The sequence below is a fragment of the Hyaloscypha bicolor genome (assembly GCF_002865645.1).
Source record: "Hyaloscypha bicolor E unplaced genomic scaffold K444scaffold_56, whole genome shotgun sequence".
NCBI classification, from domain to species: Eukaryota; Fungi; Ascomycota; class Leotiomycetes; order Helotiales; family Hyaloscyphaceae; genus Hyaloscypha; species Hyaloscypha bicolor.
The window spans coordinates 966,807-991,172 of record NW_020194558.1 but is presented as its reverse complement, the minus strand read 5'-3'; the positions used below and the strand labels follow the sequence as shown (position 1 = coordinate 991,172).

The following is a 24,366-nucleotide window of genomic DNA, read 5'->3' as shown; positions in this document are numbered from 1 at the left end:
GCAATTCATTAGTTAATCACATGACCAATTGATTAATGTCGATTGAGGGGCTAATAGAATGAGTTATTATCTAAATATTCGCAAGTGAATCAAAACAGATCCATTATAGTGAACTGCTGTTTGATGAGCGTCCCCGCAGCATCGACACGGGAAAACCTCCTTTATCCCAAATCATAGCCCCGACGATAGTGAGTGCTGTAAGCAAGAAAGTGGTAATGGAAAAAGACGCTATAATCTGAATGCGTGTAGTTTCGGTCTCTTGTCCGTTCGCTATACTCACGATTTCTGAGTTGAATATAGACTACCCACGAATTAAGCACTGAACTGAATATTTGATGGGTGACATGGGGATTGGGACGTGTAACTTACAGCAACCAGAGTAGCTGGGAGATATATCATGGCGATGAACGCCACAATTTTCATTGTTCGTGAGTCTCGCTGCGTTCCACGGGCAATAACCGTCATCAATTCATTTTCATGATGCGTGGCAGAGAGGAGATTTCGCGTTGCGATAGCATTCTGGTTGATGGCCTCATCGTGACGAAAGTCTAAGATTTGAAGCAACTAAGAAGAGATTTCAGTAATAGAACAATAATAAAGTTTAAGATGAAAGACTTACTAGAGTCATGGTCCCTTCTGCAACCTGGAGTAATCTTTGAAGGGATACGCGGTGACTTTCGAGTCTAGAAAGGTACATATTGAGCTCCGGAAGTAGAGTGCTATCTGTTTCGCGGCATTCGGTCGTCTCAAATCTCTCTAAAATTGACTTCAAGCCTGCAGGTAGTCGGATACTTGTATTGACAGCTGAACTCGCTCTTATTATACGCTGCCTTATCTGTTCCAGCTTTTGCGTATCCGAAAATTCCACGCTATAGTCAAACTTTGCTAATCTCCCAACGCGTGAGAAGAGTGCTTTGTCGTTCTATTGTGACATGATCAGCGCTTGCTTGTTTGCATCTTGAGCATTAGAGATGCCTCTTATATAAAAATCTCGACGTACCAGGGTATCTATTTCTTTTTCAAGATCTGCGATAAATGGCCTCCATCCTGCCTCGGTAATGAGACATATTAGAAGATGTATCAGGAGAAAATTTTGACGCGTTCTTTCGTGACTATCATGTGTGTTTTCAAAGAGATTTTTGAGGGCGGTCTTCAACTTTCTTGGTGGCTGAAGAAGTATCCAACGTGATGTGGAATTCTTTTCATCGAACTTTTGATAAAGAGCAACGTTTCGGAAGGACCAAGGATACTCGTCCATCCTCCCATGTCTCTCGACATATTGCACATTATAGCAGAGTTCTGTTTCAATGACGGAATTTAATATACCGTGACGGGATACGAGAATTTAAGCTCTTACCGTACGATAGTTGCTTGCCAATGACGGAGTTTACCCGATATGTGAAACCACTCAAGCCTTCATCGTGAGGGTTGTGCTTTAACCCAAAAGTGCTTACCAGGTCAAAAAAGGGTCCATACGTATCACTACCTCCCAATATGATTAAAAATCCTGTCCAAGATATCTTAAACCGGTCCCATGAATTGCTCTGTTGCACTATACTGCTGGACATGAGCCGATCCGCATCTAAAAAGTTATGTATAGTGAGACTGACAAGCATTGGGCAGATGGTTTGCGGTCGAATATCTACAGACGATCAGATTCTCTATAAATGCGTACTTGTGGTAGGTAATGAGGATCCGTCGTTGATAAACCCCGTCTTTGCGTCACGGCCAAACGGGACTGGATTTCCGACGCATAGCGTTATGCAATGCGTTGTTCGATGCCTCTAGGTACAGTGGAAAGCTTAAAAGAGTAGTTGTTACCTGTATTATATCTTGAAGCTGACTCAAGTCTCCGATAGAGCACGACTGCGGACCTTAAACTATTCATCAGCTAGGCTTGTAGTGTAAGGAAGATAGCTCATTAAATGTTTACCGTCTGGTGCGTTGTGGCCATTTCCATCATCCCACGCTGTGCCGTGGAATTGGACATCCCAGCCAGTCGATGTGTCAATGAACAATCTTCTAGTGTGTTTTTCAAAACGATCTTCATACCCTATGCTTCTGTCAAGGAACAATAATGCCTTTTTCGCGTCCATCACAACTGCCTAACTTATTTTACAGATATGCAAGCTGCTCTAGTGTCGTCAATAACGCAATAGTTGATGCGACTACCATAGTTCTGAATGATAGATCATGCCAAAAGTTATATGAATATCAAGAGAAAATTCTCTTCTCGAGGAGCGAATATTATATAACAACTTCAGCACAGCCTCCTGACACGTTGAGTCAGGCTGGGGCTGTGTAGCAGTTCAAAATCAAGCCCCGCTCTACTACTGGCCAATGAGGTGAAATGTGGAATTTTAGGCAGAGAGGTCTTCCACACGAGTCAAGCGCTTTCCAAAGTGACATGATCAAATGATTCCGACTTATTTCCTCGTTGGAAACTCCGAAGAATTTCTCCTGCCACTTAAATACAATTAACCTGCCGCCTGAGTGTTCTATTGCGGCGTCCCTCTCATTTAACGACTTTCCTCGCCTCGAGACCCCCAATAATAATTCCTGTGCCCTATAGTCAAACAACTATAGCCTTTTTTTTTTTTGCTCTCACTATTATAAGCCGGGTAAGATTATAATATCCTATTAGATTGTATGGTTTTCATCGATCTTTGCTTGAGAACGGTTAAAGTATTCATCCACGAGAATTCACAATAACCAGGCTGGTTGTGCTGGATTATAGTTATAAGGATCAAGTTTCTTCCCACAGCAGACACTGGAACCAGTAGATATCAACACCAGTTCTATACATTCATATCCGTATGTTCAAAGATCCTTCACTTTCATAAGAGTGGAAACATGTTTATTCTCCTAATATTCTCTGGACTATAGCCATAGTTTCACGAGTTTCTCTGCTTCTTCCAGCCGACCTTGCTGTTTATACGTGTCGACCAGGTTAATCAGGCCGGCCAAGGTTTCTGGGTGTTCTTTCCCAAGGATGCGCTTCCTTCCTTCCAGAACTTTTATGTCAAGCGTTTCAGCCTCCTTCAATCTCCCTTGCATCTTATAGGTCATGGCCAGGTTACCCATGCTAGCCAATGTGCCTGGATGGTCAGATCCAGCCACCAGTTCGCATAACCGCAACTCCTCAATCTGCAATACCTCGGCCTCCTCCCACCGTTTTTGCTCAACATATGTCGCCGCGAGATTAGCCATGCAGCTCAATGTAGTTTGATGTTGGCCCCCCAGTACCCTCTTGCTTATCTCGAAGGCCTTCGCTCCAATCTCTTCTGCCTCTCTTAGCTTTCCTTGGTAGGAGTACGTCGATGCTAGATTTGCCATACTCGCTATCGTCTCTGGATGCTCTGGGCCTTGCACCCTCGAGCAAGTCTGTAGCTCGTCCTTTTGGTAAGATTCTGCTTTTTCCCAGTCTCCCATTTTCTGGTATATTGACGCTAGGTTGGCAATACTTCGTAATGTGGATGGATGCTCTTCCCCGAGTACTTTCTTCCTTATCTCTAAGAACTCGACCTCTAGCGTTTCCGCGACCTCAAGTTTTCCTTGGCTCAGATATGTTGTCGCTAAACCGGCGATACTGTCCATTGTGTCTGGATGCTCGTTTCCAAGTTTTTGTTTTTGCTCCTTCGACACGACGATGAATAGATTTTCGGCCTCTTTCCACCGCCCTTGGTTCCAATAAGTCATTGCGAGTTTGTTCATGGTGAGTAGCGTATCCGGGTGCTTCTCTCCTATAGCTCTCTTTCTCGCCTCTAACCCTTCATTGAACAAATCTTCAGCCTGTTTCCATTGCCCTTGATTCCGGTATACTGATGCCAGGTTAACCATGATGGTTAGTGTGTGTGGATGTTCTGCCCCCAGAACACTTTTGCTTGTATTTAGCATTTGCGTATTCAACTCTTCTGCCTCCAGCCATTTTCCTTGATTCGCATACGTTGACGCTAGGTTCGCTATGCTAATCAGCGTATCTGGATGGTTTTGACCTAGTACCCTTGTACTTATCGCTTTAACTTGCAGCTCTAACTTTTCGGCATCTCCCCATTGTCCCTGAGCCCTGTATACTGTCGCTAGGTTGGCCATGCTCGTCAGAGTGGAAGGATGGTCTTCCCCACGTAGTCTTTTCCATTTGTCCATTATATCTATTTCCAACTCCTTGGCTTTCTCCCATCTTCCTTGTTGTGAATACGTCAATACCAAGTTGCTTTCAATAGCTAGCGTGGTAGGATGCTCTGCTCCGACTGCTCTTTTAGTCGTCTCTATCCCAAGCACCATCAGCTCTTCGGCCTCTTTCCATCGCCCTTGATTTGAGTATATGGCTGCAAGGTTCATCTTGATGACAACGGTAACCGGGTGTTCCATACCCAGTGTTTTGTTTCGAGTATTCAGAAGCTGCGTTCCCAGCTCTTCAGCCTCCTTCCACCGGCCTTGGGCGCGATAAAGGAGGAAAATGTACCATCGAAGTACAAGTGCAATATCATTCTCCTCGCCGAAGACATGTCCAAGATCTCTAGCTTCTTGCACTAGTCGTTCCTCGGCTAGTGCTACGTTCTTTTGGTCGATATAGTAGGTACCGTATTCGATAAACTCGAGATGGCCTTGTTCAAACAGAACTTTAATTAAAGAACCCTGGGTCTTCCCGCATTCCCCGCTGATACACCTGGTCACGGCTTCGTTGAGATGGGTGTTATCTAATCCTCTTCGACGGAGAATCTTGAGTGACATATCCTCGTCTCTAGGGATGCCAAATCCAATTACATAACAAATTGCCACTTGAAGAGCAATGTTGGCAATAGATTCACTTGGGAGTGAGGCCGAGTCCGTTTGGAGGTCTCTTTCAAGACAAGAAATGATATGAGAACGAACTCTAAAGTCGCAAAGATACAGGTGTGAGATTGATGCTTCGACCTGCAAAACTTTCAGTAAGTGATTCCATATTAATATGAACTACCTCATACCATGAAATTTAGGTGCCAAAACGAATGATCTATTTCATCCAAATCTATAGCATTAGCACATTTTGTAAGTCTGCAAGGCAGCGTTAGTCTGTTTGATAGGCGGGGAATAGCAGATCTTACTGAGGGAGTGCTAGCTCATCAAACAGTCGTTGGATGCTTGCATCTTGTTGATCTTCACCGTCAATAATGAGACTTGAACGCAGGAATTCTTCAAGTGCGCTCTTTCTTTTGTCATTCAGGCTTAGTTCTGCTGCTATGAATTGATTGGCAATCAATAGAAGCTTGTCCGCATTTTTCAGATCCGTAAGTATTTCTCTTGCATGTCGTGGAGTACCGGAATCGAGGAAATACTCTGTGGCCCAGGCCGATTGCTCTTGAGGAAGGCAAGAAGTTCCTGAGAAGTACCTTTCGAACAAAATCCAAATGCACAGCATCCCAAAAGAGAAGATATCCAACCTCTTTGCTTGAGAGGGCTTCCACGCCCTATTTAGACGAATATGCCCCGGAGCATTCCATGGCCGCGATATTGGTAGCCTCATGGTATCGTTTTCATCTGCATACAAAGAGGAGTATCCAAAGTCCGCTACTCTTGCATAGTACAATCCGTTGTCAGCTTTGAAAATTAGGACATTTTCGGGCTTTATGTCGCCATGGATAATGTCTAGACCAATCTTTAGTTGATTCATCCTATCTTTATGAAGCTAGCATTTCTTACTTTTTGAATGCATATCTAATATGGCATTCCCAATGTTCATACAAAGCTGCAGTCGTGCACTGATGTCTAGTTCTCTACCAATTGGTGTGGCTAAAAATGAGGACAAATCACCATATTGAGATTTCTCAAAGACTAGGGCAGGCCAGACCTTATCATCGGTCGAGATGTCCCAGCATATCCCTTGTAACTGGACGATGTTAGGGTGCCCTCGAATCGGTCTTTGGCCCAGGACACCAATTTCGCTGATGATTGTCTGGAATAGGCTGTCTTCAGACTTCTGGAGTTTTTCAACCTCTTTGAAACATTTGAACACAAGGCTGGCTTGAACGTTCACGAGGGATTCATTTATTATGGAGGTTCCACCAACTGCTATCTGACATGCTCCCTGCCAAGTGATGGGTAAAATGTCGATTTTCAGAGCCTGAACAGCGCTGAGGAACGTAAGGAACTTGTATCTAGGGCGGAGGGCCGGCTTTCCAGATAATTCGACCTCAGAGAAAGATCGCATCGCCGGATCTGGGGACCAATTATATATTCGAGCCGCCATTCTTGATGTTGTCGTGATTCTCTCACGAAAGCGAAGTTCGATATAGTTAGGCAGCAATGATGATGAAAGGGAGACGCTTATTATGGCCCGGGTTTCGTGAGGCACACCTCACCTTACTAATCAGGTCGCTGACTAATCTTACCCCAATAAAAAAATCTCCAAGTATGATCGCCATAATTATAGGGCTTAATCGCTAATTTATGGAGTACCAGCTACTACAATTATAGGCTTTAATTACTAATTTGGAATTTTGGAAAATTTGGTTAAGGGGTGGGTACGCGCTATAGTAAGGGTGCGCTACAGTGATAGTGCGCTATATGGAACGCTGAAATTTAGCGAGGGTAGCTTCGCTTATTATGTAAGCGAGAGAATCGAGAAGTCCTTTTAAACCTCCACGAATTTTATTTTATTTTAATTGTAATAGAATGCAAATTAAAAGCCCCCTTTCCACTTGAGTGCCTAGCACTATTATTGCTCTCTCCTCCCCCTATAGCATTAGGTCCCCCTCAAATTCCATTGAAAAGCCGCTCTCTTTGATGCTCGGCCCGAGCCCAATGATGGTACCGAGGCCTCCAGCCCTGTACTGCTAAAACCCCGATTTTTCATGACATTTGCGCATTTACGCATTTGCACATTGCACATTGCACATTCGCATATTGCACTTGGATTTTGAGATTTTTAAATAAAGTAAATTATTTAAATTCCGATTAATTCATTTAATTCTTTATTAAATTCTCTATTAATTAATAAGGGCCATTTAAAAAACTTCTTATATAAGTAATTAAATTTAATATTTTCTTAAATAAAGGCAAAGAAAAGTCGAGGGCGTACGAGCCGGAGTGCACGAGCCTTCGGGGTGCACGAGCCATTGCGGCCGCTTCGCTTAAATCTTACTAGGGTCTCCCCAAACATCTTTCGCTTATATATTAAGCTTATTAAAGCCCTTATTACTTTTATAATTATATAAATTATAATTAATATATATATAAGAATTTAAATGACTTTAAAAGGTTAAGAATTATAAAAGTTATACTTAAAGATCTCGAGAACTTCGGAAATGGCCTCAAATTTCTAAGCGAGAAAATAATATTAAAAGGAAGAACTTCAAAATATAATAACTAAAAAAAATCTGATTAGAAGAATTCTACTTCATCTAAATTAAATAGAATAACCAGAAAAGTATATAGGCTATTTGCAAGCTTATAAATATCTTATATTATAAGTAATTTATTATATAAAAAGTAAAAAGTAAGGAAAAAGTTGGTTTTTTTCGGGGTTTTGGCAGGAGGATCGCTATCGGCCTCGGTATGCCGCGGAAAATCCCTCGAAAGCTGCAGACTTTCCGAGTCCGTTGCCTTCGGATTTAAAGCCTACCATACAGCACTCCCACACTCAGTACTTCCATCCTCGAATAATACAGTAAGCAAGAAACTTGGTTCTGCAGCCGAAGTGAAGGGCCGATCGAGGACGCGCCACACTCCTTTGAACCCTGAAAGGAAAAGCCACACACTCGTCATCAACTTGACGACCACCTTCATTCGACCCTCATGCACACATCAACCGCCCAGACCGTCGCCTTCAACATGCTCCGTATCTCTCATTGGCCACTGCCGTTCGCCTGCAGGCTTGCTGTGTCTGGAGCAGGAAACGCTGGATTGAGAACCTGCACTCTGACCTGTCATCAACGCCGATACCTAGGCAGTAGAATCAACCACGAGGCAAAGACCTAAAAATGGAAGGGAATTGGGAAATGCGGTCGGAGACCCTGCACATGCACAGCAGGTATAACTTGAACTTCCATGCCGCCATACACAGGCTGTTCTGGTGGTTTGCAGATGGGGTTCCGCATGTGAAAAGCCATTTATCGAGATATCAGCATCCCTGCTCGCCCCCCACAATCCAGACAAGCAAGCTTCACTCGAGCTGCCCCGCCTTGGAACTTCGACCCTCCAAGAACAACATTGCTATCCGCTTTCCGCTTTTCGCTCTCCAGTCAGGATCCTCAGCAGGATAACGTGTCGTTGGAAATCACGAGAGTTGTTCTGTCGAAATACTCACGATTCTCGGGAATTATCAGCGGGGTCAGTCTTTTGCTGCGAGTTGCGGCGCGAAATCAAATTTCCGTGCCGACCCAACCTCCCTTCCCCACACGATATTTACTGGATCGAGAACCGCATGGGGCAATAGAGATCTCACTCCAGAACATTGGTCCTGATTGTGCCAAGACGGAACAGCGCCTGTCGCAGCGATGGCTTCCAAATCCAACAGACACGCGCCTGGAAACCCCACTGCCATACCCTCCTCCCTTATCGCACAAGCAGAGGCGGCAATCGTTGGACAATTCGACGATGATTCACCTTTAGAGAGACGACCATCAAGACTTCCCAAGCCGGATTACTCATTGTATCAGACTAAGAGCCGTGGAGGAGCCTCGAAGTGAGTCTGCGGCACACTCATCAGAAGCCCTTTACTGATGTAAATACTCACAGATCAAAACACCTCGGAGTCTCATCAGACGAAGCACCTCCCGCATACGGCGACAATGAAAGCCAGCTAGAGCTAAGCCAGGACGGCTTCGATACAAAGGCAAAAGTGACGGACGATGGTCGAATAAACATAAACATCAACCAGAAGACTCGCAAGCTCTCAGACCTCCTTGTCCCCGCCCTGCGGCAACAGCTCTCGTTAGTGGCACAAGAGGAGGAACTCCCGCTACCGCCTGGATATATTCCGCCTGCTTTAGGAGGACTGCCAGGTCAGACACCACCACCGAAACTCAATGTTGTCATACATGTTGTGGGATCTCGAGGAGATGTCCAGCCCTTTGTGGCCTTGGGAAAGACATTGAAGTCTACGTATGGTCACCGTGTTCGGCTTGCAACACATCCAACATTCAAGGGCTTTGTCGAAGAGAATGGGCTGGAATTCTTTAGCATCGGTGGTGATCCATCCGAGCTCATGGCATTCATGGTCAAGAACCCTGGTTTGATGCCTGGATTCGATTCCTTGAAGAGCGGCGATGTTGGCAAGAGAAGAAAGGGCATGGAAGAAATCGTTCTTGGGTGCTGGAGATCCTGCATTGAAGCCGGTGACGGGCTCGGAGCTCCACCCAGGCGGGAGAGTTCTGATAGTCTCGGCTTCGAGGGCGGAATAAATATGGATATGAGCCCAGGAGATCGCCCCTTTATTGCCGATGCCATTATTGCAAATCCTCCTAGTTTCGCCCATATCCATATTGCAGAGAAGATGGGCATTCCTCTTCATATGATGTTTACGTATGTGTTGCCATTTACCGCTCAAAATACTGCTCACACGTTCTAGGATGCCTTGGTCACCTACTCAACAATTTCCACACCCTCTAGCTAACATTCAATCATCTAACACGGATGTCAATATTGCGAATTTTGTGTCGTATGCTTTGGTTGAAATGATGACCTGGCAAGGGCTGGGCGATGTCATTAATCGTTTTCGTGAGCGGGCCTTGGGACTGGACCCAATCAGTTTGATCTGGGCTCCTGGAATGCTAAGCCGTCTTCGTGTGCCATATACCTATTGCTGGTGAGTTTTACGCCTTCCTCATTGTCGAAGTCAATGCTAACGGTGTCCAGGTCACCTGCACTTATCCCAAAGCCAAAGGATTGGGGCCAGCATATCTCAATCTCAGGCTTCTACTTCCTCTCGCTGGCATCGTCGTTTACCCCTGAACCAGAACTTGCTGCTTATCTCGCGGCGGGCCCACCACCAGTGTACATCGGCTTCGGATCAATTGTTGTTGATGATCCGGATGGGATGACAAAACTTATCTTTGAAGCGGTCAAGATGGCTGGTGTCAGAGCCCTTGTTTCAAAGGGCTGGGGTGGACTAGGAGCTGATGACCTGGGAATTCCAGAAGGCGTCTTCATGCTGGGCAATGTCCCTCACGATTGGCTTTTCCAGCATGTCGCATGTGTTGTCCACCATGGTGGAGCCGGAACCACCGCTGCAGGTATTGCAACCGGCCGGCCTACGATTGTCGTCCCATTTTTTGGTGATCAACCATTTTGGGGTGCAATGGTAGCTCGAGCTGGTGCTGGCCCTCCTCCAATCCCATACAAGCAACTCACGGCCGAAAAGCTCGCTGCGGCTCTCATGGAAGCCCTCAAGCCAGAAACACTTACCCGAGCTCAAGAATTAGGTGCATTGATGAAGGAAGAGAAAGGCACTGAAGTCGGTGGCAAAGCTTTCCATGACATGTTGGACGTGGATACGTTAAGATGCGCACTCTCCCCAAGTAGGGTGGCAGTCTGGCGAGTCAAGCGGACGAAGACTCACCTTAGCGCTCTTGCTGCAAACGTGCTTGCAAGCGAGGGGCTGATTGATTTCGCAGACTTAAAGCTGTGAGTATTACTCGAATCTTACCAATTATGTACTGACATCAGTAGCTACCGAGCACGCGAGTACGAGACCGAAGAAGGTCCATGGGATCCGATCACTGGTGGCGCATCTGCGCTCGTAGGCACCATTGCCAGTCTTTCCATGGGGGTTGCAGATTTCCCCATCGAGATCTTCAAGAAAGTCAGAAAGAGGCAAGAAACTTTTAAAGAAAACAAAGAAAAAACGAGTGAAGACTCTACTTCTCAAGGACCTTCTCGAACAGATTCTACCGTTGATCTTGCCCCCGAAGAGACCGATGAGCCGAAGTCATACTACGAGGGTACTGATAAAACAGAAGATTCAATGGCAGCAACCACTCCAAAGACATCCTACGAAAGTACAGGTCGGTCATTGAGCGATGCTTCGTCACCTACTGAAACCCCGTTATCAAGCACGACATCATTGAACACCCACAGAGAGGGTGCCCACCGTGGTAATTCGCTCAAACAAGCCCTTTCGGGCGCCTTGTGCAGATCAAGATCACGATCGCGAGATCGCAACTCCCCCTTTGGGCGATCAAGTTCTAAGGACCGACAACCTGGTTCTCGCAGTGGATCGCCGTTTCGTCGCAGGGAGACAAAGGAGTTCGATCCCAGCCAGCTTACAATCGAGAATGCTACTCGAGCGACGAAGGGCGCTGCCCGAATTGTGGTAGCTGGATTAAAGTCTCCTATGGATTTTACTTTGGGTATTGCTCGTGGCTTTCACAATGCACCGAAATTGTATGGTGACGACACGGTTCGACCGCAGGCGAAAGTCACTGATTTTCAGAGTGGCCTCAAAGCTGCAGGAAAGGTAAGTAAAACAATCCAATATCCATTTTCATCTGCTAATTAGGAGCAGGAATTTGGATATGGATTCTATGATGGAATTACTGGTCTGGTCACACAGCCACTACGAGGTGCCGAAAAGGAAGGCACTGCTGGCCTTCTCAAAGGTATTGGAAAGGGTATTGGAGGTCTTGTTCTCAAGCCAAGCGCAGGTCAGTACTGCCTTCTCTATGTTTTTATACCTTTCTGACTTACAATCCAGCTATTTGGGCACTTCCTGGCTACGCATTCATGGGGGTCAACAAAGAGATCCAGAAGCTGTTTGGCTCCAGTGTACTAAACTACATAATCGCCGCTCGTACTGCCCAAGGATACGAAGACGCGCAATCTGCCACACTAGAAGAACGTCTAGACATTATCCACCGCTGGAACGAGCACAAATCGGAGTACCAAAGCATGAAGATGAAACTCGAAGAACAAGGCGGTCCGGATGGTCAGGAGAGAGGCCGCTTGACACCAAAAGGCTTCATGCAAACCCGCCATCTCTCCTTCGAGGACCGAAAGAAACTCCACGAAGAACGTAAAGCCCGCCGGGAAGAAGAACGCCAGAGATCTATTGCCGCTGGTGAACATAACCACTGCCCCTTCTGCCGCCGAAGCACAGCACATAGTCATACACCTCGCGCTGTCCAAACAACACCAATTGTTCTAGACAAGCCGGATGCGGATCAAGATGAGCAGTTCGAGCACGCGATCCACGCCTCCGTTGCAGCTACCTCCCGCGGCAACCCAGAAGAAGACATGATGATCGAGCGCGCTATCCGTGCCTCAGTGCGTGAGCTTCAAGCTGCTCAAGGTTCTAAACTCACTGATCAGGAAGCTCTCCAACGTGCAGTTGCAGCCAGTGTCATCGAAGGTCGTCGTCGACGATCCGACGAGGAATTGTCGACGGCTACTGCGACCGACGAGGATCTCGAGCATCAAGCGCTGCTCGAGAAAGCTATCCAACAGAGCCTCGCGGAGTACCATCTCCCTCAAGACGAAGGAGATGCCGATACGGATGAGGATGAAAATGTTAAGCTCGCGTTAAAGTTGTCGAAGGAGGAGCCGGCGCCGGATGATGAGGAGGGCATGGTGAGGGCGGCGTTGGAGAAGAGCAGAGTTGAGCATGAGGCGCAGAAGGGGAAGGCGAAGAGCGACGAAGAGGTTGTGCTGGATTATGTGAAGAAGATGAGTTTGGCGGAGCAGCAGCAGAAGGCTGCTTTGTTTGTGGAGGGGAAGATGAAGGAGGCGCAGGACCCGAGCAGAACTGCGGAGCAGCATGTTGAGAGCGAGGCTGATGCCGAGGCGTTGAGGCTGGCAATTGAGGCGAGCTTGAAGGGTGCTGGTGGGGGACAGGCTTCAGGGTTGGGTGCGTAGTTGTTCTTGGATCGTGGAACAGATTGGATAGATGGGGGATTTGAGAGTGATTTGGACTGGAGCGTAGATATACCCGGGTATACACGATTCGATGATTTCGATCATGGTTTGGGGATAGAGCAAATGTGAAGCCTCAATTTCATGCCATCGTAGAAATGCAATCCTTATTCTCCTCCGATTACATTAGTTGTTTTTGCCAAGCCATACCTCGCTTAGCTTGGCATCTACCCCTTTCTCCACTTTGAGACGTCACTCCACGGATCGGAAAGCGCCACTATGATTATGATTCAGGGACTGAACTTCACTTCCTTCACCTATTAACATACTGTGCATAGCAGTAGCAGTATCTTGATCTAAACAATGCTCAAAATTTGATTCAAACTTGTTTTCTTGACTTCGTTTCTCTACAATGTTTGAAATTCGCGGTCTTTTCCTCACCTCGCTAATCTTCACTTCAACATGGAAAGAGCGGTTCACTTGTTTTAAGCTTCACTTAAATTCCTAGTTTGGCGGAATGACATCGCTTATCTGCGCTATTCACTCTTCCTAGCTGCCGCTGTCAGAATATCTTGCCCCACCCTCGTCGTCGCTTGATTCGCACGTGAATATATTTTCAGTATTCAACATAAGATCAATTCAAACATTGCTCTGTGCATTCATTTTGCGCGCTCCCTCTTTGCGCTTTGTTTAGCTTTCGCTTTCGCGCCAATTGGCTGACCCGGCGAGGAATTGGCACCGATCAGGCCGACCGGCGGGAGCAGAGGCATCCATCCTATTCTTGGGACGCTTTCTCACCCCATACTATCACCGGCGCCTCGATTGATCGCCAACAACGTAGTGGCGGCATCAACGTGACGTAGCCTGCCTGGTCTCGACCTCCGCCCCGTACAATCAGCTTCTCACAGCGCCGCCGACGCTCGAATGCTTGCCTCCCTACCACCAGCGCGACACCCAGCACAACCTCGAACTTGCTGTACCTCGCCGCTCTCAACAGCGTCGTAGGTGAGCAAAGCAATCGCAACGATGGCACCACACAGACGGCGGGCCTCGATACAGGCAGAAGCAGTCAACAAACAGATCGCGGAGCAGGCCCTGGCCGATGCTGACGAGATGGAGAGAGCTTCGCCACTGGGTGCGCAGACGCCGCAGAGGGCTTCGGCGATGAGTCCCGAGAGGGCGTCGGGAGTGTTCAGCAATGGGAGCAGTCCACTGAGCAGCTTGAGGGATGAGACGCCGACTCCTGGGTCCGGATGGAGCTCGTCGGGAGGAGGGATGGAATTGGGGATGCAGATTCGGAGGGAGGCGGCGGGGAAGCCGACGTTGATACAGCAGGTACAAAAAGCGAATGCAGCGGGGGTTAATGCCGAGGGGGCGATGAAGGGGATGTTGAAGAAGACTGGAGGTGGGCAGTTGGCAGGGACGCCAGAGAAAAAGACCGGAGGGCCAGGTGGAAATGGGCAGATGGGAGTTACATCGATAAATATGGGGGCCAAGGGGAACCAGCCATTCAGTACTCCTCCGAATAAAAGCAAGGATGGGCCGAAAGGTGGAAACACACAGAAGAAATTGAAGGTCAAAGACGGATTGTTACCATCGAGTTCTCCCCTCGGCGCAGGAGGAAGTGTCCAAAAACGTCCCATAGCCACATATCTCGAAAACGCACCAGACAACGAGGAGCAAGAGCGAGAGCATAAGCGTCCTGCGCAGCGAGAATGGGGTAATGCTGTGGCTCCTGGTCCTATTCGTCAACCTTTGAACGATTTGCGTGGCATCTCGCCCTTCCGGCAAGGCCCGCGAAAGATATACAACGATCCTGATATCATGATGTTGGCTGGCCCTGGACATAGTAACGACCCCAAACATTGCGACCTTTCGCACTTGTTCAACGCCGAGATTCGCTACAAGAACGACCCTATGTTTCCGCACGTGTTCGGATTTGACGATCTCCCCCAGTATTCCGACTTTGAAGTTCTCCCTGGCAAGCCAGTATCCGACAGCTTCATTGTCCACCAGCAGCACTTGAAGTACCTCGACGAAAGAAGTAAGACAGGAGTTAAACTTCCCGAAGATCAAATGGAAGAACATCGTCTCCAATCCATGCTGGTGAAGCTTATGGGTGATCAGAAGAAGGACTCCGAGGAAATGAAGACAAGAACTAGACCCGCTGAGAGATTTCATGGCCGTGGAATTATTGACGTTGACATCTCTATGCTTGCGCTGATGAAGCTCAAGCCTGCCAGAAAAAAGGTCGATCCACCTCTCTTCGCACAGGGGACGTGGCACAAATCTCGACGTATCGAAGATGAAGACGTACTCGGTTGTTCATTTTGCTTGTTCGACTGCGACTACGGCGTGTCTGACGCGAGGGTTTGGCTTCCTGTCGAGGCATCGGGAGTGTTTTGTTCTCAATGCCATTACGATACAATCACATCGATCGACGGATGGAAGATCACTTTTGACGCAAATAAGGATAGAAGAGAATTCCTCCGCGAGAATCAAGATAGGTTCACCGAGCTTAGCGACAAGGCTGCGACTCCGCCGCTGAAGGAGCTGGCTGATGACAACGAATTTAAGAAGCAGGCGATACAGCAGAGAGCACTGACAGATAATAGAAGTCTGAAAGAGAGACGGCAGGCTCCAGTCAGCGATCTCCAGGTCGGAAATGCGCAACAGTACAATGAACAGGTGATGAGTGCTTTTAAGGGTGCTGAAGGGCATATCTCTCCGATGCTGCCGCAAGACTCGAATGTATCACTGTCAACGCTCTTTAACACGTTCAGTGTGCCGGATAGGGAAAAACTTTCTGCCTGGTTGAAGGGAATGACCCCTCAGCAAAAACAGCAGTTCACCGCGCGTATTGAAAGTTTGGATACTCGGAAAAAATGGCAACTTCTGGTAGAAAGTTGTAGCCGTCTCGGTGCAAATCAGCCTCCGGTGTTGGGAGCTGGCGTTGTGACTCCGAAGCAGACGCAGGCGATGGCGACGCTCGTGGAAACTTTGGGCCCAGCCCAGCAACAGTTCATGCTGCAGAGTTTGAATAAAGCTGCTCGTGGTCACATCTCTCCAGTGATGGGAGGAGCCACCCCTGTAACATTTCCAATCACGAATAGCTGGGTGACTGGCAGCAACTCCCAGAGACATCTCTCTATGGGCGACGGACCACCAGATTTGCAACCATCCACCCAAACCGTTCCGAATGGTAACGGATCCACGAATGCTCAGCAGATGGCAACCGTTTCTAGCGGCCAAAGTTCCCCTTATAGTCCGTTGCCACCACCGTCCCCGAAGACTCTGGTTAACTTTGGTGGATCACTCGATGGTCAGCAGAACCTCAATCCTGGCCCTGGTGGAGATCCTCTGATCCAATCATCGATGTTAAATGGAGGCAAGCCTGGAAACAACTACCAGAACCATCATAGGCGCATCTCCAGTGGCACCATATCACTGCCTTCTCCAACAATAATGCTCAGCGGAAACGTGACTCCAACCTTTCCAAATGGGTGGCCTATCAATGGTCCTGGTTCGAGCCCTCCTATGCATCCCTCGATGTTCAATGGAGGAATGCCGGGCAGCAATAACCAGCAGAGACGCCTTTCTAATGGGAGCATGCCACCACCTTCTTCAACAATGATGGTTAGTGGACTTGGAACATCAAATGGCCAACAAAGCAGACTTACGAACGGTCCTGGTTCGAGCCCTCCCATGCCACCACCAATGTCGAGCAGAGCCATGCTTGGAAACAACCCCCAGAGACGACCTTTCAATGGCAGCTTGCCACCAGAATCTCCGTCAATGATGGTCAATGGGAGTGGAACTCCGAACGCTCAACGAGATCGAGCTACAAGTGGACCTGGTTCAAGCTCTCCAATGCAGCCAATGCCGAACGGTACCCAGATGCCCACTCAGGGACGTCCCAGTAGTGGTCCGAATGCACGACCTCCAAATATGCTGAACGAAACCGATAGCTTGCCGGAAGGGACCGTGGCTAACGCCTCCAATCAGAGACGTCTCTCAAACAGTGGTAATCGTCCGTTGCCCCCTCAGACTCCTGCCAATAAACCATTGGTTTAAGTAATCACTCTGACAAAATCAGGAGGAATCATCGGACCCACAACCATATCAAAGAGCACAGCCACTTCGAATAATTCCAACGCAAAACCTCGACCAAATGGCAACAGTTCTCCAACTCCAGCAAACTTGGCAACCGCGCAGCGCCGAAACTCGAATGGCCAGCAACAAATTGGGAGTCTTACTGGTCCTTCTACAAGTTCTCCATTGCGGAACAAAGCAACTGCGTCGAATAACACCAATACCAGACCTCATCCGCGCGGCAGTAGTCCTCCAAATCCTGCTAGTGCTCCTATCCATGGGCTCGGGATTTTCACCGGTCAGCAGATCGCGGGAGGAGGCAATGCGAATCTTCCAAGCCCGAATTTTGTCACTGCGCTGACCAATGGCGCCCACAAGCTGCCACCACAACCCAATGCGCGAAGGCCCTCGAGCCCTTCCGGAATCTTTCCAGGCATGTCTCCTCCTGACACCCTGTCCAACACTTTGACTCCGAATATTGCCTCGAGTCCTCTCGTTCCTCCTTCCAAACCTTCTTCGTACTTCACATCTCCGAGTCCTGTCACGGGTCCTTCCCCCCAATCCGCCTCCACGATTTCGAATGCTGGTTCGAGCCCCATCATGCCTGATGCCCAATCCCAGTTCCACTCGCATCCACGCCCACAAGCACTGCACCGTGCACACACCAGCCCCCTTCCCAACTCCCGCAACATGGGCCCACCACCACGTCCAGGTGTCCAGAGAAGCGCCTCTCAATCGGACAGCCGGAATATCACGCAAGTTCAACAGTTGCTTTTCTGCCGCGGATGCCCATGGCGCCAAATCGATATCAAGAAAGCTCGAATCTGCGAGGGCTGCAAGGCGGAAAAACTCGCGATCATCAAGCACAGACATACGAAGTTCTTCTCGTTGAATGAGGGTAGTGGGGTGGATCTTGGTAGGGGAAAAGGTATCGGCCACGGCCAGCTTGCAAACACGCACAAGAGAACTTGCATGGTCTGTCCCGGGTTGGCAGCTGGCAAGTGCCAAGATTGTCCGTTGAGAGTGTGCACGGATTGCCAGGTGCAGTTGACGATGATGTGTAAGTTACCTAGTCTTTCCCATACGATATAGATGAACTTGCTGATTGTGTGCGCAGGCAAGGGCAAGATCGCCACTCTGATTGAGTGTTATGGTAGAAGCAGGATGCATCTAAGGAACGATGTAAGCTGCTTTCTTCCAGCGCCCTGCCTTCCCGGTGCCGACGGAAATCAAGACGTGCCTGTTTCGCGTTGATGTCGCTGGATGCTGAGTTTGGGGGAGAATGAATGAAATTGACTTTAGCGCTGGCGTTTGGGAAACGAAACAAAAAGTTCTGCGCAATAACTTCCCAATCGGTCGGTTGGGCCGATGGAGAAGAATCCGATGATTGTTTGAGTTTCTCGAGATCCCGGTCTCCATTTTCTTTCTTTGTTCATCTTTGAGAAGACACAAGACATCGAGCTGCCTGGAGTTGGTGGGGTGAATACGCTTCTGCGAGGAGACCATTCTACGTTTTTTTTTTGTGTAGAAGGCAGGATTGAAGCCCTCCATAGTTCATCGAGTCATACTGGCGATGGGCTTATAGATCTGAAGTGTATTGGCGGGCTGCTGCCGTCTAGGATTTGAGGAAATTGAAACGAGTTGATTCGTGGCATGATGGTGATGTGATTGATTGTGAAATGATGCATCAAGTGATGAGAATGATGATCCGGGAGCTCGGAGATTGCATGCCGTTGATGCGTTTCACAGCAGATGAGTGATCTATGAAGACGTAGGAAGGCCGTCGTTGCTGCGATAGGCGTCGAGGAAGAGCGACAAAGTGTCTTTGTTGCAATGTTTTGTTGTGACGATGCTTGATGACGCGAAACACACCAATGTCATGGAGATATGGTGATCCTAGATGAATTCTACGCTTGTTCCAGTAGCAGCCGTGGAGAATTTGAGCGTTGAAGCGATGAGATGAGACCGCCAAGCGCTGTTGTGGGGTTGTTTATTGGGGAACTCGACTAATCCGGAAGAGGACTGGTTTGACCCCCTTCGGGAAACCGAGGTAAGTGAACTTCACTTCATTTCATTGATCTCTCCGGAGAAGAAGGACTCGACCCTTCACACAGTAAAAGAACAACATCAAGAAGGACCAGATAGTTCTGGTCTGCATGCTCAATCTGACCAAGCTACCACGAAGCTCAAAATCTTGAAAGAACGGGAGTCACGGAACCATCATTCGTACGACTCATTTCCCCCAAGTAAAGGTATTGCCAGAAACATTGACAGAAACATTGCCCCCTGGAATTGGGGTCCGCCATGCGAGTGCGTGTTGACATGGTAGGTGTTTCTGGCAGTGCCAGCGTCCTGTTCATATAGTTTGCATGAATGGACAGACTCGGGTACTGCTTAAGTTGTGCAGAATCTTTTGGGACAATGAACCTCACCCGGTAACTGCCGCCTCTTTATAAAAGGTAAAGATCCGGATCTAATCTTTGTATTTCAGGTCTCAGCAACAGCTTCTGGGAAGTTCTCTTCGACTGTCTTCAAAACTGGTGACGAAGTCTCAAGAACCTTGACATTCTCGCGATTTACACGACGGACAACATTCAGATGCTTGGCGAGCTTGCTTCCTCAGCCGCAAGGGAAGATCCTTGATGCGGAGTGACCATAAGTGTTATACCGTGAGTTGATTTCAAGATACTCGGTACACGCCCGTCGTCGTTAGGGGCGGACGTTGATATCAGGATCAGGCGTAACCCACTCGAGCCCAGCTCTTTCAGGCTAAGCTCTCCTTCTGAATATAAAGAGCTTGCAGCGCCCGTGGCCGTTGACGAGGACTCGCGAGATTCCTCTCGTTTCCCATCCCAATCTTCACGCGGGTCCGCCCTTGCATCCTCCCTCTCTGCCACCGCGGCATCGTGATCAGCGTCCCAAGATTCTGTGGGATTGAGCTTGTCGGTTCAGCTTAGTACACAGGGGGGGGCAGCAATGGCGACGCCGAGACGGTGGTCAAGAGAGCTATTATGACCGAAGTTTCTCCTGGCTTGGCGTGTATTGGCGATGCGGTGAGCACGGAGAGTTGGTATGGCGCGACTACTAAGAGTGGTGGGAGCAGTGCAACTGGAGCAGGTGCGAGTAAGTCTGATTGAGCACTGGTTGTTCGGGAAGATACAAACGTTGCCATTGCAGCCTCAACGACTTCTTCTTCGATTGCTTGGGCAGCCATCATGACGCAGGCCCCGATGCTGGCTGTGGGTGCTGCCGCCGCGATGTTTGCGTACGGTGCTCTGTGACCTAAGCCGAGTGTGGGGTAATGGACAATAGCTAGTTTCGATGGATGGCAAAAGGGACGGTGGTGTACTGCATATGAAAATGGAGCCTAATGTCAGTTGTGTGTCAGAGAAGTTAAGCAAACCCGGTCCAACTCGCTTCACTCCTTTTCTTCAATACTCTGAGAACACTTCGAAAGTTCGAGCGTCCTTGAATTTCACTTTCCTTTTATTCAAATTTGAAGAGATATATAGTTCTTATGGTTCCATACTATAGAGTTTTCCTCAAGTTTAAATGTGGTTGTTGTGCATATTTTGGGAAGTGTTCGACTCCGCCAAGCGAGAAAGTAAGGGGGTTGACAAGTAGAGTCCAGGAATGTATTACGATACAAAACATCTTCCCCGAGGTCGGCCTCGATGAGAAGACTCCCACAATGCAAATTTCGGAGGCAAAATAAAGGAGGAGTGGTCTGCAATTTAGAAAGATGTAACTAACTACACAGAAGCAAGACCTCAGAATTATTCAGCCCGCGAGAATTAAACAAGCTGCATGCAAAAATATTAAAAACAAACGCCAGCTCCGAACGCCCCCCTTTCAATTATCTAATTTTCTTATATTTGTTAGTTTCAGGATCAGACTCTATTCAATATCTTCCCACAAGGCGATTCCTATTAGTGATTGCGGGGATCAGGGATGGGAATCGAGTTGGTGTCGGCCGCCGCTCTTCGATGGTTTTCTTAAGTAATCGCGGTAGTAGTTGCGACCACACTGGAAGAAGATCCTAGCGTGTATGGCACAATGTCCAAGTTGACGTTTCTGCATGTGGGGCTCGGGGAGAGCATGAGGAACAAGGTTCCTTCGCAGATCTAAAAACAACCCCCTGGTTAGGAATGGAACGGTAGAGGAGACAAATCTGTCTGTTCGGAGCCTGCTTACCTGAAGAGTAGAAGCGCCGTCATATGGTAGTGTCATCGAAATGGAGCAGTCGGCATTCAGGGAAGCAACAACCGGAAGATACGAGTACATATCATAAAGAGTACCCGTCGAGAAGAAAATGGCTTCATTACCAGCATTCTACAAAATTTGTTAGTAGGAGCCTGGAAATTGATGGGAGATGACATACGTGAGCATCCTGGTCAGACAACAAAATAACCTGTGTGCCCCACATGTCCGTGACGGAGAACTCGAGTTGGCCCGTAGGCGAGAGCGAGAATATGGCACCAACGCTGATATCTGGAGAGAATTGAAGCTTGTCGTCGTCGTTCGACATTGGATCGTACAGGTATTGGGGGTCCAGAGGGGGGTCTCCGCTCATGACTGCCGCCTCGATGGCCGCAATCTTGAAGTAAGGTGCAACCTGGCAGGCGGCGAGTGATGTGGTTGCAACAGCGCCGGTAGTAGTCGCAGCTGCTGTAACAGCAGTCGAGGTGATGACTAGACTTGGTGAGCTGGGCGAACTGGACGAGCTGGTGGTGCTGTGGGTAATAGCTGGTGGATATTCAACAGCACACAAGGTCACTACGTTACAAGTCGATCCACGGTTGTCCTGAAATCTGGGCGTCAAAACGGCAAGAACACCGTTGCAATCTGAAACCAAGTCAGTCTACTATTCAAAGGTACCGAATAATCGGAGAGTAATACCAGAAGAAATGCTTGCGCCTCGCGCAGCAAGAGATAGAACACATTGGCTGTCGACTGAGACGGTATAGTTCAGCATGTCTGGGGCCAGGTGATATGATGGATACATTTGGAAATTTGAATTGCCCAATGCGGACATTCTGACTGCTCCATAGACAGTTGTAAGCCCTCTGGTGCCGCTAATGTGGGCTTTCGCAACCAGGTTCTGGTAGCTGTTCGTGTTGAACACTGCCGCACTGGCAATATCCGTGGTCAATGGCAACTTCTCAAAACCATAAAAGTTTTCGCCTGCATTTGATCCAGGGACATCAACCTCAGAAAGATACTGCATAGGCTTTCCAGCCTCTTGTGCAATAATGTGGAACGAACTGGGTACTGCAGTACAAGCATACGAATACGTGACAGTATTTGATGCTATTGAGCTTAGGTCGAATCGGTGCCTCGTAGATGAGATAGCCGCAGGAGTGCTTGGAGAAGAAGACATGCTTGGAGAAGACAAGTCAAGAGAAGAGGTGGGCGGGAAATGAGCTGCCGCTGTTGATGGAGGAGAACTGGCCAAAGGTGGTGGCGTGGTTGCTGTGGTGGTTGGAGGAGGCGGATGTGCAACTGTCGAACTGCTTGCTGGTGGTGGGGGAGGAGGATTTACTGAGCTGCTGGTTGCTAGAGGAGGCAGAGGTGCAGCTGTTGAACTGCTTGCTAGTAATGGAAATGAAAGACTTTCTGAGCTGCCAGTTGCTAGAGGTGGAGCTGCAACTATTAAACTGCTTGCTGGTAATGGGGAATGAGGGTTTACAGAACTGCTGGCTGCTGGAGGAGGCGAAGTTACAACTGTTGAACTGCTTGCTGGTAATGGAAATGAAGAGCTTTCCGAGCCGCTGGCTGCTAGAGGTGCAACTACGGAACTGCTTGCCGGTAATGGTAATGGAGGACTTTCTGAGCTGCTGGTTGCTGGAGGAGGCGGAGTTGCAACTATTGAACTACTTGCTGGTGGTAAAGAATGAGGGTTTGTAGAGCTACTGGCTGCTAGAGGAGGCGAAGTTGTGACTATTGAACTGCTTGCTGGCGGTGGAGAATGAGGGTTTACAGAGCTGCTGGCTACTGGAGGAGGCGGAGTTGCAACTGTTAAACTGCTTGCTGGTAATGGAAATGAAGAACTTTCTGAGCCGCTGGCTGCTAGAGGTGCAACTACGGAACTACTTGCTGGTGATGGAAATGAAAAACTTTCTGAGCTGCTGGCTGCTGGAGGAGGTGCTGAACTGCTTGCTGGCGGTGGGGCAGGAGGGCTTGCTGAGCTGCTGGTTGCTGGAGGTGGAGGCTCAACTACTGAACTGTTTGCTGGTGGTAGGACAGGATAGATGACCGTGCTGCTGGCTGGTGGTGGAGGTGGATTTGCTGAAGTCGTCCGTGGTAGAAAAATCGATCCCAAAGTAGTTGATTGACACACCCAAGCAGTAGCAGTAGTCGTACACATCTGAATCTCGATGACCGTTACAATAGACTGCATTCGTTTTCCTAGACCACCTAGAAAGGGGGTAGCTAGAGCAACTTGAACGCCGTGCACCGCAACTAGGAGCGTCCATTTTTGGCCCCCCATTTTGGCAAAGGACAGGGAGTTCCGGAAGCTCCCTGGCAGTTGAGTGGACTTTGCTTAAGTTATAAATGAATAGAAATAAGGGGACTAACGAGGGGCGAAAGGGAGATGTATAGATGAACGGTATATCATATCAAATGAGAGCGGTATTCAAAGTTGATGTATACGTCGAAGGGCTGCCCTTATTTCCACTTGACTACAACGAGAATGCAAAAGGCTGTGTTGCTTTGCTCATACCCGGTTGTTACTAAGACAAGTCGTGCGGTGTTTTGATCTTTATGGATATTCAAAAGATGGGGTTCTTGACACACCTTTCTCGTCGCTTGGTGAGGTAATCCGCAAATTATGGCACCATTTTTATTCTATATCTTCTTTGTTCAGTCTAAGCTCAAGCCCCTTTCGTACCTTCACTAATCCAGATCCTCTCTCGGCGCCTTTCCTGGCCATTTCGTTTATCCAGCGAGTTCTAGGAGGCCAGCTAGCGGAATGTACTTTTATGCCTACATAATTAAACGGTGCTCGGCTAGCCTCATTTATACCCTCAGTGACCCATTTTTTGTGCTTGGAATGGACTTACCGTTCCCATGGATTTGCATCTCCTAATCTTAATTTTGACTGGACAACGAAATTACGGAGACAGGCAGAGACGATATGGCAGGGGTAGGGACCTCCACGAATAGAAATTGAACCCTTGAGTCACCAGCAAGCCTCAAGTTGTACCTATCACATTTTGCTACAGCAAGGTCACGCGGCTCTGAACTACGGCCGCAGCATTGTGTTGTTGCATATGCAGCTTCCACTCGACATCACCCAGAAATGACCTCTTTTCGAGCACAAGAAACACGATAAGCTCTCTAAGCAACAACGTGATATAAACCTCGTATAAGTTGAGTTAGAAAAATCAAATTTATATCAGACGATGGATTACCACGAAGTGGAATTGGTCTTGAAGAGGGTTG

General features: G+C 48.3%; 7 protein-coding genes across 7 annotated transcripts; 3 read left to right on the top strand and 4 right to left on the bottom strand.

The window, feature by feature from the left end:
- Positions 1–30: 30 nt before the first annotated feature.
- K444DRAFT_611512 (uncharacterized protein) lies at positions 31–1,854 on the bottom strand. Its single transcript, XM_024879960.1, has 6 exons — positions 1,822–1,854; positions 1,358–1,642; positions 1,001–1,299; positions 620–922; positions 370–564; positions 31–301 (listed from the first exon to the last, which is right to left on the bottom strand). The coding sequence occupies exons 2-6, from the start codon at positions 1,614–1,616 to the stop codon at positions 104–106; spliced, it is 1,254 nt and encodes a 417-aa protein (XP_024738164.1). The 5' UTR covers positions 1,617–1,642; positions 1,822–1,854; the 3' UTR covers positions 31–103.
- A 903-nt stretch (positions 1,855–2,757) lies between these two features.
- Positions 2,758–6,241, bottom strand: K444DRAFT_587236 (TPR-like protein). Its single transcript, XM_024878017.1, has 4 exons — positions 5,683–6,241; positions 5,088–5,628; positions 4,968–5,037; positions 2,758–4,917 (listed from the first exon to the last, which is right to left on the bottom strand). Exons 1-4 carry the CDS (start codon positions 6,227–6,229, stop codon positions 2,881–2,883), a joined length of 3,195 nt encoding a protein of 1,064 aa, XP_024738163.1. The 5' UTR covers positions 6,230–6,241; the 3' UTR covers positions 2,758–2,880.
- Positions 6,242–8,477: 2,236 nt separating this feature from the next.
- K444DRAFT_628326 (glycosyltransferase family 1 protein) lies at positions 8,478–12,831 on the top strand (the record flags this gene model as incomplete). Its single annotated transcript, XM_024882905.1, has 7 exons — positions 8,478–8,665; positions 8,719–9,504; positions 9,551–9,787; positions 9,838–10,605; positions 10,651–11,437; positions 11,486–11,624; positions 11,675–12,831. The coding sequence occupies 7 exons, from the start codon at positions 8,478–8,480 to the stop codon at positions 12,829–12,831; spliced, it is 4,062 nt and encodes a 1,353-aa protein (XP_024738162.1).
- Positions 12,832–13,893: 1,062 nt separating this feature from the next.
- Positions 13,894–14,838, top strand: K444DRAFT_611507 (uncharacterized protein; the record flags this gene model as incomplete). The annotated part of the gene is made up of 1 exon (XM_024879959.1): positions 13,894–14,838. A coding segment is annotated over exon 1 (611 nt), but the record flags the coding sequence as incomplete, so codon positions are not given.
- Positions 14,839–15,538: 700 nt separating this feature from the next.
- K444DRAFT_611506 (uncharacterized protein) lies at positions 15,539–16,823 on the top strand (the record flags this gene model as incomplete). The annotated part of the gene is made up of 2 exons (XM_024879958.1): positions 15,539–16,450; positions 16,509–16,823. A coding segment is annotated over exon 1 (891 nt), but the record flags the coding sequence as incomplete, so codon positions are not given.
- On the bottom strand, positions 16,731–17,941 carry K444DRAFT_366364 (uncharacterized protein). The gene has a single exon (XM_024872231.1). The coding sequence runs from the start codon at positions 17,791–17,793 to the stop codon at positions 16,951–16,953; it is 843 nt and encodes a 280-aa protein (XP_024738159.1). The 5' UTR covers positions 17,794–17,941; the 3' UTR covers positions 16,731–16,950.
- A 2,924-nt stretch (positions 17,942–20,865) lies between these two features.
- On the bottom strand, positions 20,866–23,410 carry K444DRAFT_628324 (uncharacterized protein; the record flags this gene model as incomplete). Its single annotated transcript, XM_024882904.1, has 4 exons — positions 20,866–20,946; positions 21,115–21,252; positions 21,302–21,765; positions 21,820–23,410. 4 exons carry the CDS (start codon positions 23,408–23,410, stop codon positions 20,866–20,868), a joined length of 2,274 nt encoding a protein of 757 aa, XP_024738158.1.
- Positions 23,411–24,366: the final 956 nt, after the last annotated feature.